This window comes from Cervus canadensis, chromosome 1 (genome assembly GCF_019320065.1).
Source record: "Cervus canadensis isolate Bull #8, Minnesota chromosome 1, ASM1932006v1, whole genome shotgun sequence".
NCBI classification, from domain to species: domain Eukaryota; kingdom Metazoa; phylum Chordata; class Mammalia; order Artiodactyla; family Cervidae; genus Cervus; species Cervus canadensis.
In genome coordinates this window covers 36,706,256-36,720,262 of record NC_057386.1, presented here as the reverse complement: position 1 = coordinate 36,720,262, position 14,007 = coordinate 36,706,256, and the positions used below count along the sequence as shown (strand labels likewise).

The window sequence follows — 14,007 nt, the reverse complement described above, 5'->3', positions numbered from 1 at the left end:
CTGGGGAAGTCAGGATAAATGCACATGCTGGCTTTGAGCTGCAGGTCATTTTTTCAAAAGTGTCAGAGAGAGCTCCCTCCTCTTGCCGGTCCCCCACCTGGCTGCCTCCGCCTGAGTCACTGTTCATCAGCCAGAATGACTCCCACCCAGCTTGCCAAACCTGGGGATCTCAGGGTTTGCTCATCCTGGCCCGGGCTGGGGCTGCTCCTCAGCTGGGCGTTGGCAGGGGGCCAGGGAGAGTCTTGGGCTTTGCTGGTGCCCAGCCTGGCTGTATCTCGCATCAAGCACTGCCCTCATTTTCTGTGGAAATGGCAGAATTGTTAAAAGCAGGGGCTCTGGGTTTGAATTCTGCTACAGCCACTTATGGGCCCTGTGACCTTAGGCACATCCCTTAACCTTTTAAAAAAATTATTTAATAGAAATTTATTTATTTATTAGTTGTTCTGGGTCTTTGTTGCTGTACGGGCTTTTCTCTAGTTGCGGAGAGCTGAGGCTACTCTCCACTTGCGGTGCGCAGGCTTCTCATTGCGGTGGCTTCTCTTGTGGAGCAAAGGCTGTAGGCGCATGGGGTTCAGTAGTTGTGGTTCCTGGGCTCTAGAGCACAGGCTCAATAGTTCTGGCACACAGGCTTAGTTGCCCTGTGGCACATAGGATCTTCCCAGATCAGGGACTGAACCTGTGTCTCCTGCATCAGCGAGTGGATTCTTGACCACTGAGCCACCAATATTTTATTATTATTTAAAAAATATTTTCATTTATTTGACTGCACCAGGTTTTAGTTGCGGCAGTCTGGATCTTTAGTTGTGGCATTCGAACTCTTAGTTGCAGCATATGGGATCTCACTGCCTGACCAGGGATCAAACCAGGGCTCCCTGCATTGGGAGCATGGAGTCTTAGCCACTGGACCACTAGGGAAGTCCAATCTTAATCTTTCTGAGGCTCCAGGATGGACGACATGGTTGTGTAAGGAGTAAATGAAATAAAAATGTATGGCATAACTCGTTCATGGGAGATTCTCAAGAAATGTTGGCAGTTATTTATAGGTGGACAAAGTGAGGCGACAGGAGTCTACGTGATTTCCCCACAGCTACATTTACAGTCAGAATCAGGGCTTGAACCCATGTGTGCTGACACCAGGTGGTTGTTGCTTGTCTCCTGTGATACAGAGAATTCCTCCATCCCTCCATCCCTTTTGCCAGAGGCAATATGGCTGCCATCCTAGAAGCAAGAAGCAAGATGCCCACATTTGCTCTTTGCACTACCCAGACTTGCCTGTAGAGGGTGCTGACACCCACCTTCTCACCCATTTTGGAAGGGAAGTGGCCAGGTGAGGCTCTGCAGTAGTAGGGGAGTGTGGGAAGTGACCCAGCGGAATGGGGGAGAGTGAAGAGCTGCCTTTGCCATCTCCTTTAGGGAGAATGCCCTTCAGACAGCTCCTAGTGCCCAGGTTTTCCTGTAGATAACTCCAAGGGCCACCAAAGATAAAGGGGGTAGCTTAGTGGGTTTCATTCCAGTGTTTCTCACTGAATTAGAATCATCTGGGGAGTTTGTTAAAGATGCAGATTCCATGGCCCTACCCCAGAAGGATGGGATCCGAATTTTAGCCACTGCACTGGCTAACAGGTCTACAGATCTGTGCCAGGCACCGATTTGAAGGTTTACCACGCATTAACTCATATACCCCTCCCAAGAGCCTGATGAGGTAGGTACCATTAATATCCCCATTTTTTAGGTCTGCTCTGAGGCACAGAGGGGTTGAGAAGCTTGCCCAAGTTCACACTGCTTGCAAGCCGCAGGGCTGGGGTTTGACCCCTTGCTATTCAAGCCCCAGGTGGTTCTCACACCCGTAGCATGTGAGAACCACTATTTTATTAATATAACACAGGGCCCGTCTGCTTTCTTGTTTCCTTTTGCTGCCTTTCATATGTCATTATTTTAAATAACATTTGTTGGTTTTTCTGACTATAAAGCAAACCCCACTTGTTTAAGAAAATTTAGAAAGTTTAGGAAAGCACAAAGCGGGGAAAAAACCATGATTTTTTAATTTGACCTGAACAACAGCTTCCCTGGTGGCTCAGCGGTAAAGGGTCCACCTGCCAATGCTAGAGACTCGGGTTTGATCCCTGGGCAGGGAACATCCCCTGGAGAAGGAAATGGCAACCCACTCCAGTATTCTTGCCTGGAAAATCCCATGGACAGAGGAGCCTGGTGGGCTACAGTCTGTGGAGTTGCAAAGAGTCAGACACATCTTATCAACTAAACAACAACAACAGTGAGCTGAACAACATGGTTCTGAAAGTGTTAGCCTGCTTTATCCTATTCAGAGACTTGCTGTGACTTGCTTGCCTGGCATCACATACGCAGTGGTCCCCAGTATCTTTGGGGGATTGCTTCTCGGACTCTCCCCACCCACCTCCACCCCCCCACAGGGTACCAAAACTCTGCAATGCTTAAGTCCCTTATATAAAATGGTGTAGTATTTGCATATAGCCTCTGTCATTCTCCCTTATAGTTTATTTTTTAAAGTAAAAACTTAAAGATTGTACTCCATTTAAATTTATTATAAAATATAGTTGTACTTCTTAACCCCCTACTCCTATCTTGCCCCCTAGCAACTTCTCTCTCCCCTCTAGTATCTCCTGGTTTGTTCTGTACATCTGTGAGTCTGTTTCTGTTTTGTTATATTCATTCCTTTGATTTGTTTTTAGATTTGGAATGTAAATGATAACAGTTTCTCTCTGTCTGACTTGTTTCACTAAGTGTAATACCTTCCAGGTCTACTCAAGTTGTTGCAAATGGTAACATTTCATTGCTTTTTATGTCTGAGTAGTACACCACTTCTTCTTTCTCCATTTTTCTATTGATGGTCACTTAGGCCTCTCATATACTTTAAATCATCTCTAGATTACTTACACTACCTAATACAATGTAGGGGCTTTCCTGGTGGCTCAGACAGTAAAGAATCCGCCTGCGATGTGGGAACCCTGGGTTCGAACCCTGGATTGGGACGATCCCATGGAGGGGAGCATGACAACCCGCTTCAGTGTTCTTGCCTGAAGGATCCCATGGACAGGGAAGCCTGGCGGGCTACAGTCCACAGGGTCGCAAAGAGCTGGACATGACTGAGCGACTAAGCACAAACACACGATACAGTGTAAGTGCTACATAGATAGTTGCCAACATGGCAAATTCAAGTTTTGCTTTTTGGGATTTTATGGAAACTTTTTTATCCACGTTTTTACCATCTGATTTTTATTGGCTGAGTTGAGCTGTATTGTTGAGAGATGTTGTCTTTCTCTCACCTGTTCCTACTGTTGGAAATTTAGATCATCCCCAGTGTTTCATAGTTATGGTAACAATTAGCTGGAGACCCTCAAAAGTACAACTTGGCACACAGCTCTGATTTTCCCCCCTCTGGGATTTCTAGGTCAAAAGGTGTGCAATTTTTTAAAGCTACTTATTGAAGCATAATATACTTAGAGAGTAGTGCACATGTAAGTATGCAGATGCCCAAACTGACCCTGATCTGTACTCTGGAAGCTTCTGGGCATGTACGTAAGGACTCCGATGTGTGCTGTCAAATTTCCTCCAGAAAAGTGATATATTGCTCTTGTTGGAGTTTTCTTACTTGAGATGGAGACACAAACTCTGCTTAAAAGCAGAGTGGATGGGGAATTCCTTGGTGGCCCAGTGGTTAGGGCTCTGTGCTCTTACTGCTAAGGGCCCTGGTTCATGGTCGATGAACTAAGATCCTGCAAGCTGAATGGCACAGCCAAAAACAAAGCAAACAAATAAAACACACCAACCCAGAGTGGGTGGAAGAACCATATGGAGTCAGACTCTGAGATACCCGGGTTCTCCCTCTCTGGGGTAAGACAGGCTTATCATTAGGGTAACAGACTTATCATTAGGGTAGAAGAGGTGATCTCAGGTCTGGGATCAGCGGTCAGTTTGAGCTCTAAGTAGCTTAAGAAGGTTTTAAAGAAATCAGCTTTTGTAGCTTCTGCCCCTCCCCTCCTCCTCCTCTTCTTCATTTTCTTTCTTCTTAGCAAACCATCTGTTTAACACTTTTCCTTTAAATTATAACATGTTCTTGATAAAAAAAAAATCAAATAGCACAGAAGGACATAAAGTGAAAAGTTCCTTCCCCCCAGATTTCCAATTCCAGTTGCATCCAACCAGTCCTGGATCAGAAGTTGTCTAGGCATATGCAAGTATTTACATATTTATTTAAACTAAGGAGATCCTTTTATATGAGCTGTTTGGTATCTTTTTGTTTGTTTGTTTAGTTTTTAGGATATCTTTATGTAGTAATACATATAAATCCTACCTCCTTCTTCATGGCTGCATAGTATTCCATTGTGTGCTTGTTCCACAATATAGTGAAATAATAGTTATTTAAAAAAAAAATAATGGTCATTTATGTTACTAATTCTATTTGCTATTATAAACAGTGATACAGTTAACATCTGTGTGCATAGGTCTTGTCAACTTATATGAATTTACCAGTGAGATAAATCTCTAAAAACAAAATTATTGGCACGAACAGTGTGTGCACTTAAAATTTTGATAGATCTTTGCTTTTCTGTGGCGGCCCACTGGCTAAGACTCTGTGCTCCCAATGTAGGGGGCCTGGGTTCAATCCCTGATCAGGAAACTAGAGCCCACATTGCTGCAACTAAGATCAAAGATCCTGTGTGCCACAACGAAGTCTTCGCGCAGCCAAATTAAAAAAAAAAGAAGGATAAATCTTGCCAAATATCTAGACACTAATGGTGGGGTGTCTGTTTCCTTATATCCTCACACTATTATTATTAAGTTTTTTTTTTTTAACCTTTCTTATCTGATGGGTAAGTGTATTAGTTCCTCAGTCATGTCTGACTCTTTGTGACCCCATGGATTATAGCTCATCAGTCTCCTCTGTCAATGTAATTATCCAAGAAAGAATGCTGGAGTGGGTTGCCATTCCATTTTCCAGGGGATCTTCCCAACCCAAGGATCGAACCTGGGTCTCCCACGTTGCAGGCTGATACCTTATTATTATTTAAAAATAATTTAAAATAATGGCACATGTTTCAGCTTCTACAGTCCACAGTCACATTGCTGGGAGTTCTCTTGATAGACTGGGTACAGAACAAATCAGAGTAAATTGCACAATCATCGTATGTCAGGGTCCCGCTCTTGGAACCCAGCTTTCACAAGCACTCCTCTTGTAATTCTTTTGGTCATCATCTTGCTTTTCAGAACTTGTGCAATGGGAAACTCAGTCTAACCCTTGAGACAGGGTGAGGGGGAGGTGACCGGGGCACTGTAAATCACCAAGCGGATGTGAGATGTTTAATCTTCGTCCCAAGGCGTACATGCCCAACCATTGTGGGTCTGCTGGCTCCAAATGCCATGGCGCCCTGTTCTCCTGGGGACCAGAGTGTCCTTCTGTTATTGTGCTGTGTCCTCACTTGGCTTATAAAGGAAGCAGAGGCTCACCTAGCGTCCCCTTTGAGGCCAGGTGAACTGAGGCCTCCTAAGAGCATGTGACTTGCTCGAGGTGATTCAGTGGTCGAGCCAGGAGGAGAGCTGAGCCCTGCGGGGTCAGTACTGATGCCAGCTTATGCTGTCTGGAGTAGGGGAGGATCCAGGCCGAGTGATCTAGTGCCTGCTTCTCTAGGGACATCTGTTTCCTTGGCTTCCTGTAACTGCCTCATCCCCACGCCTGGGAAAGGAGCTGCTTCATCTTTCAGCTCCCGCTGGTGGTTGCAAGGACAAGTGGAGGAAACCACACTGTCTCACCCTTCCCTTCTGCTCCCTGCAGACACGATGGAGGGGCTGCTGGCAGGGCCTGGGGCTGCCTCTCCTCCTCTGACCCCAGCCAGCTTTCTCAGTTCCGAGTTTCTCTAAAGCCCAGAGAACTGTGTGGGTTCCCTGGAGCCCTGTCCCCAGGCTGGGACTCTGGCCGGGACTTGCTTCCTCAGCTGGACCAGAAACACCCACATGCCTCCACCAGGGAAGCCAGGGCCTTGGGTCTTGCTGACCCGAAGTGGGCCCTTCCTCTGTGGAAGGGTGAGGAAGCAACCTCAGGAGAGAAGGACTTGGGTATGTGCTCCTTCCTGCTTCATCGTTGTTCTTTCCCAGCTGTTGAGATGAGTCTTGCTTTTGGGGCCTTAGTTTCCCCATCTGTAAAATGGGCTCTGCATGAACTGGGTATTTCTGTAAGTTCCCAGAGTCATGGGGGCAGGTTTGATTTGCTGATGCAGATCACTGTGCAGAACAGAGGCTGAGAACTTGGGCTCTGGAGTTAGACCCAGCTCTGTTACCATCGCACTGGTTTGTTAACCTCTCTGTGCCTCTGTGTCCCCAGCTATAAAATGGGGAGAAAGTGGTGTCATCTCAGAGGCAGTGGTGAGACTGAGAAGTCAGTGCTGGCCTGCAGTCAGCTCAGACCCAGCACTGCCCCGGCTCCACTGCCTGGTCTCTTGTCCTCATCTCCCCCCGACTGCCCGCATGCTGAGTCAGCAGAGGTTTGGGAGGAAGCTGGGCTGTGCTCGGTGAGGCAGGAGGGCTGGGCCTGGCTCCCAGAGTGCTTCTCTTTTCTCTCGACTCACAGTCCTTCTCAGGGAGCCGTGGGCCCCTCACTGCCCACCTCCACCCAGAAGAAAAGCCGAGGGGTAAGAGCAGGGGCAGCAGGAAGCTGAGTGAGACCGAAGGAGAAGGTGGAATCCTAATAGATAATACATGTAACAGCTCCGGTGATGGTGTGGGAGCCCTGCGCTGTGTTAATGTTTATCATCTTGTGAGGTTGGTGGCAGCCATCCCCTCTTGTTGTTGTTCAGTTGCTAAGTCATGTCTGGCTCCTGGCGACCTCATGGACTGCAGCACGCCAGCCTTCCCTGTCCTCCACTATCTCCTGGAGTTTTCTCATGTTCATGTCCAATGAGTCAGTGATACCATCCAACCGTCTCACCCTCTGCTGCCCTCGTCTCCTCCCGCCCTCAATCTTTCCCAGCATCAGGGTCTTTTCCAATGAGTTGGCTCTTCACATCAGGTGGCCAAAGTACTGGAGCTTCAGCTTTAGCACTAGTCCTTCCCGTGAATATTCAGGGTTGACTTCCTTTCGAATTGACTGGTTTGATCTTGCAGTCCAAGAGGCTCTCAAGAGTCTTCTCCAGTACCACAGTTCGAAGGCATCAATTCTTTGGCACTCACCTCCTGTTAGGGAGGAGGAAACTGAGGCCTAGAGAGGTTAGGTGAGTTGCTGGAGGTCACACAGCTCCAAAGCTTGGGAACCTGGGCACTGAGGAGAGGAGAGTGGATGAGGCTCTCACCTCCCTCCTGAGCTTATGGGGTAAAATTAAAAGCTCTCTGGGAACTTCCCTTCTCACTGTCTGGGCCCTGGGGGGCAAGGAGGGCACAGGTCCTTCTGGACTCTCAAGTTCAAGTCCAGGCTGTGAGTTCTGTGCCCCTTCCTGCTGATGCAACCAGGCCATTGCTACTCCTTGGTCAAGTGTCTGAATCCCATGGTTCCAGGTCTTCTGTGATTGCCGTGCAAGGTGGGAGAATCCAGCCTGGTCTTGAAATGCTCCTCCCTGCCTGGTCCTTGGACTGCCCTTCTGATCTTCAGATGCTTGGACCTGGGCCTGTGTCCCTTCTGGGTCTGTGAACACTTGGCCCAAGTGGCCGCCTACCTGGGTGATAACCTGGGTGTCTGCAGACTGTAGGGGCCTGAAGGAGAGCATCTCTCAGCCGTGTCGTCCCTAGAATACATTGATGGACAACAAGCACACGTGGTACATGTGCGTACTGATAAGGATAGATAAGACGAGGGGTCGGAAGTGTCCAAACTTGCTGTGACGGCAACCCCACTTCTCTCTCTCTCACGCAAAAACACATCAGACGATGTGCTCCAATGATGGGCTCGCCAGGAACTCCCTCTAACTGCTAAAGTAAGTACTTTGCAGAAGGAATTTTTTTATTATTAATAGTCACCCCACATGACTCCTGGGCCGAGGCTGTGAGTTGCATCCGGCTTACCCTGGGGCTCCATCCTGCGGTTCAGGAACCCTAGGGAGGAGAGCAGGGAGGCGTTCTGGGAGCGAGTCAGGGTGGGTTTGCTTAGGTCACCTGCCCACTCCCGAACCAGGAGGCTGAAACCCTGGTTGGCCTGACCTGGACCGGTCAGCTGCCACAGCACAGACCTGACTCCCAGCTCCAGGAAAGGGGGCCAGTGGGAGAGGCCATTGCTCGGTGGAGGGGGCCTGGCAGCCCGTCTGTGACCCTTCACCCTTCCAAGGTGGCGCTAGTGGTAAAGAACCTGTCTGCCAATGCCGGAGACCTAGGAGATGCAGTTTCGATCCCTGGGTGGGGAAGATCCCCTGGAGGAGGGCATGGCCACCCACTCCAGTATTCTCGCCTGGAGAATCCCATGGACAGAGGAGCCTGGTGGGCTACAGTCCACGGGGTCGCACAGAGTCGGACACGACTGAATGACTGAGCAGGCAGCCTAGGCTGCTGCCGTGTGTGTGCCACGCCCTTCTACGGGGCTCTCCTGAGGGAGCGCCTGCCGTGTACCAGGCAGGGTCAGCAGTGGTGCAGACAGAGATGAGGACTCACTCACCTGTGGTTCCAGAGGGAAAGGCGGAGACAGGGTGCTGCACGCCACCTCCGCCACTGTCCGCAGGAGCTCGGCACTGCTGGCCTCTGTCTAGACGCTCCAGGGCGGCGTCTGAGCAGCACAGGTCGGTGCCTGTGTAAGTGAGGGCGCTGGTAGGAGCGTGTGTGTGATCTGAGCGTGTGTCTGGGTGTGTTTGTACGGGGAGTTGTGTGTGCCTGAGGTGTACACATGGGTGTTTTTGTCTGCATGCACCTGCATATGAGTGTGCAGTACCCGTGTGCACATGTGCGTGGATGTCTGTTGACGTATGTGAGCATGTGTGTGCCCATGTGTACCCATGGGTCCTGTGTGTACCTATGAGCTCGTGTGTGTGTGTGTGCGCGTGCGCGCCCTGGGCCCACGTGGGTGCACGTATACTGTGTCCACATGCTTGCAGGTGTGATCACAGGTGTGGGGCTGGTTTATCTGGTAGGGTGAAGTGGAAAGGCCAAGGTCCCACCTCTGGTAGCCCCAGGGAGTCGATGCAGGGGCCCCCCATCTGCAGGGCTCCCAGGCGGGTCTCTCTCCCCTCACCCCCACCCAGGCACAATCATGGGAATCCTCAGCCTCTGTGGCTTCCAGGAAGCCCGGGTGGTGTGGGGCAGAGCTGCCAACTTGGGCTGTGGTGCAATCTGCCAGCCGAGCCCCTTCCGGAGCTGCGGGTTCCTCTGGGTGAGGGGAAGCTGCCCTCTGCGACCTCCCCTGCCTGTCTTGGTGCGTCCTGGGGGCCAGGACACACCTCCCACCCCATGGCCTCACCCACAGGAAGCCGGGTTGGGGGGCAGGCGATGGGGGAGGTGCCACAGTGGGTGCCCCGCCCCTCGTGGGAGGCCGTGGACCCCGCTGCTCCCAGGCTGCGGCAGTCTTGCCAACAACTCCGGGGACGTCGCTGGACCAGGTGCCCCCCGGCCACAACGATGTTTGGCAGGAAGCGCAGTGTCTCCTTTGGGGGCTTCGGATGGTGGGTAACAGATGGGAGGGCTGGGGAAGGGGTGGAACGGAACTTGACCGTGAAGCCTGGTTGAGCCTGTGGCTGGGACCTGGTCGGTATTGCGAGGTGGGGGGGCACTTTCAGATGCCTGGGCCAGATGGAGATGGGGTCCCTTGGGTACAATCTTCGAGGGAATTCAGAGGTCGGAGCTGGAGGCAGTGTGACTCTGTGGCTGATGAATGTGTGTTTCTGTGTCTTGCATTTCCATATACGTGTATGTGCACCTGTGATGACTGTGAACGTGTGTGCGTGTATCTGAGACGATGTGTGTAGGTGTGCATGTCTGTGTGACCGGCTGTGAGGTGTGTGCCTGGCCGGGTCGGTGTGCCTACGCGTGTGACCTTGTGTGCCCTGTTTCTGGGTGCCCCTCTGAGCTTCTGGACCTGCTCATGCTCTCGTCTGTGCATGCATGTTATGCTCCTGTCTGGGTCATCTCTGTGACTTCGCTGCAGGGAGAGTGTGGCCTGCACGGGCGTTTGGATGGCCTCCTCTGGGCAGGGGTGAGCGGTGAGCCACGAGAGCCCAGAGCCGGGCAGCAGGCTTGCCTCCTGGGGCCCGCCCCCTCCCTCCCCTGCAGCCAATCCTAGCTCTGTCCGAGTCTCAGCAGCTGGTTCTGTGCTCTGACCGTCTCCCCTCACCCTCTGTGCCCCCCTTTTGCCACTGAAGTTTCTGTCTGAGACCCTTTTCCTCCCTGTAGGGCCAGAAAGTGGGAGAAACTGAGGTCAAAGACTTGTCTCTGGTCACCAGCTGCTGGCAGCTTCTCCTTGGCTGGGGAGCCGGGTCTAGTGGTTTTCATTATCGGTTTCCTTTCAGCTTCTAGGCTGGGAGTGCTGTCAGAAAAGAGGTTCCCAGTGCTGGGGTGGGAGGAGGGTGGCCAGGGCTGTCCTGGTGTGGACTCTGGGTGGCCCGTGGTGGGGGGCGTGAGCGGTGAGGGAGAGTGGGAGGAAGCACAGGGGCTCCCAGACCTGGAATGGCAGGGCCTCCTGGTGGGGCTGAGGGGTTAGGGTGGGCATTGCGCCGGGATGGCTGCTAGCAGGGAGCAGTTGCTGCAGTTGGTTGAGGGCTAAATTACAGATTCCTGGAGCCCTGGTCCACCCCAGACAGTACAGAGAATCTCGGGGGTGGTATTTTCAGAGCTCTGTTGGATGCTAGATGCTGAGTGTCCACTAGCTCTGGGGTGGACCAGGTGATGTGAATGAATGGCTTGGGGCAGGGGAGGAACCTGGGGGCCTTGGTTTCCTGAAAGGGAAAAGCTCAGTTGTCACGCTGCCCTATCTCCGCATCTCAGCCCTGCCAGACCATCGGCCCCGCCCTCAGAGGCCACACCCCAGCGTGGGAACCCTATTGCCTGAGTAGGTGTGGATGTGGGTGCAGGGACCGAGCTGCTGCGGCCCAGAGTGTGACCCAGAGTGTTGGTGGTGGGCGGGGGGTCGAGGGGAGCGAGAGGGCACCGTGCTGGGAGCCCGGGGAAGGCTGCTGCACCTTTGCTCTTTGAGGAACCCAGATGGGACACTTCCGCTCCCCAGATCTCCGTGTCCCCCCTGTATAAGTGGAGTGTTTCTGCCTTACCCACAGCACAGGGATGTTGTAAATAAGGAAAAAAGGTTCCTTGAGAAAATGTAAAATCTAAGGGCTTACGGATCGGGGTTGCACTTGGGTTGCTGTGGATGACAGATATTCCAGCAGAATGCAAGGATCTGCTTCCTGGGTCCACCTTACTCCTATTCAGTGGGTGGGATGGAAGAGGAGGCGGGTCTGCATTCCACAGGTGGGAATGAGACCCCTGGGGACCCCATGGAAGCCCCGAGGAAGGGGACCAGGAGGCGCGTGGAGAAGAAGCTGGGAGGTGGGACCTGGGCTGGGAACCTCGGGTGTGGCTTGTTTTGCTGTCGGGAACTGAGACCCGAAGGTGCTGGGAGTTTACTCAGAGTGAAAGGACCCCGCCCCCTGCTCCAGGGCTTGGTGCTGACTTGAGATTTCTGTGGCAGCTCTGCATCCACACCATGTGGCCCCTGACACCTGTCCCCTCCCCCTGCTGACCCCAGTCATTGTGTGGATAGGAAGCTTGTGGCAGAGCTGAGGTGCTGGACAGGGGTGGCTGTAAGAACTTTCCAGGGTCTCTAGCTTGGTGGCACTAATAGTGATGATTGGTGATGGCTGGATGGCATCAATGACTCAATGGACATGAGTTTGAGCAAACTCCGGGAGGTGGTGAAGGACCGGGAAGCCTGGCTCGCTGCAGTCCTTGGGGTGGCAAAGAGTCGGACGTGACTTAGCGACTGACCGACTGAAGAACAACCATGGTGATGATGACATGGGGCAGTGGTGACGCTGATGGTGATGAGACACTGGTGTTTGTGACCCCTGAACAAGAGGAGACACAAGACAGTGGGAATCTCATCTCCCTTTCTGTCTCTGGAGAGAGGAAGGGGCCTCTTTTACCAGCCATAAGGGCTGGCATATGCAGAGGGTAAAAATAGAAGCCTTGAAGCCCTGCCTTGTCTTCCAGCGAGGGTGGGCGCAGGCTGGGCGGAGTTGCTGGCTGCGGGGACCGTCTGCCACAAACGTGATCTGCTCTGAGCTCCCGTGCCCGACAGATCCCACCCGCCACGCGCCCTGCAGCTTGCTGTCAGGTTCTGTCCCAGAAGTGGCTTGTGCCTCCTTGGGGGGTAGTGGTAGCTCCCTGAGGAGGAGGGTCCCTGACGCTGGAGGTTGTGGCATCTTTCTAAAGCAGAAATATCCATGCATCGATTGTCTAGCTGCTGTGACCGCCCCCCACACACCCCGAGGCTGGGTTGCAGGGTCCTCTAGTGGAGTGTGGGTTACGAAGGGAGATGACATTCAAAGTGGTTAGGGTCTGGATTCAGGTACTGGGATCCAGGCTGGACCAGTGATTCTGAGCCGGTTTCCTCATCTCTAAGACAGGGAGAGTAACAGGACCCATCTCACCGGGTTATGAGTGGCTTCAGCTCTTCCAGAGCTCCCAGTCCTCCCTTCCCCAGCCTGGAGGAGAACTTCAGCGTTGTCCCCTGCAGGGCCCTGCGGGGCCTGTGGTCTGGGCTGGCCACAGGACCTGTCAGCTGCAGGTGCTGGGTGGGAGCCCACAGCCCCCACACTGACGGAAGCCCTTGCTTTTCTTTTGGCAGGATCGACAAGACCATGCTGGCGAGCCTGAAGGTCAAGTAAGTAGCCACTTCCTGTTATGTAAAGGTCAGAGGTAACGGCAGACAGAGCGGTGCTGGGGCCTTCATTTCCCTCCTGGTTGTGGAAACTATGAGTGAGGCTGTTGCATGTCAGATTCTCCATCTCAGTCCAGGGGCTCATGGCCTGGGAGGAGGCTGGACTGGGTTTTTGATTCCTGAAATATCTGGGAAAAGACAGATGCTGGGAAGAGAGCAGGGGTACCAGCATGGGGAAAATGTGACATGTGAAAAGCAGTGAAACTTTCAGGCCACAGCTCAAGGGTGTAAAAGAGATAATTGTATTTTCCATCACTTTAATTTTTATATGGAGTCCCAGTCCCATGGGGCTGTCTTTCTGACATTCCCACCTACTTGGAAAATTGTGCCACGCAGTTCTAGGACCTGCCAAAACACCCCAGTGTTTGTGTGTGTGTGTGTGTGTGTGTGTGGTCAATCGGTCATTGAGTCATCTGTTACCAGATGTCTGTCATCCTGTACAGCCTGGCCTCGGGGACTCTCTGAGAATTCCAGCACCAGATTCAGGGTCTGGGAACCGTTTGCCTCGGTTTACCATGTGTCTAACCATCTGCTGGGGAGCTCTGAGCAAGCACCCTTTTGTCCTAGAACCCCTGACTGATCCTCTCTCATCACCTTGGCTCCTTTTCCCTCCGTGTTTATAGCCAAACATTTTGTCTACTTCTGGATCCTCTTTCCGCTTTGCGTGCCCAGTCGCTCAGTCATGTCCGACTCTTTGCAGCCCCATGGACGGTAGCCTACCAAGCTCCTCTGTCCATGGACTTTTCCAGGCAAGAATACTGGAGTGGGTTGCCGTGTCCTCCGGCAAGGGATCTTTCCGACCGAGGGATTGGACCCATGTCTCTTATGTCTCCTGCATGGGCAGGCGGATTCTTTACCATTGCGCCATCTTGCATGAGATGCTAGGTAAGAAGCTGAGTTACTAAGGGGTGTAGAGTAGTAAGAATGGGTTTTCGATGCTGTCTTGGGATGTCTAATTCAATTTCACAAGCGTTTATTGAGGGCCTGGTTGTTTTAACTGGTAAAGATGATACATGTAACCTGGAAGGGAACGAGTACAAGGCAGAGTGAAGCATTGGGGTCAAGGACCAGTGTTGAGAGTGGGACCTCATTGGGGTCTCTGGGTACCTGGGGTCTGAGGGCTTAGGCCTTGG

The 14,007-nt window shown here is 52.2% G+C and overlaps 1 protein-coding gene across 4 annotated transcripts in view; it reads left to right on the top strand.

Moving 5' to 3' along the window:
• The window catches only part of RAP1GAP2 (RAP1 GTPase activating protein 2), a 216,698-nt gene that overhangs the window by 21,928 nt on the left and 180,763 nt on the right, over nt 1-14,007 (top strand). For 2 of the 4 annotated variants that reach the window (XM_043477961.1, XM_043477979.1), the window contains one exon: nt 12,782-12,817. The exons of 1 other annotated variant lie outside the window; for it this stretch is intronic. In XM_043477961.1, the coding sequence (XP_043333896.1) occupies nt 12,782-12,817 (36 nt within the window). Of the gene's footprint in view, nt 1-9,417; nt 9,606-12,781; nt 12,818-14,007 lie in introns of those variants that run through there. One more of the 4 variants, XM_043477952.1, reaches the window with a different exon arrangement.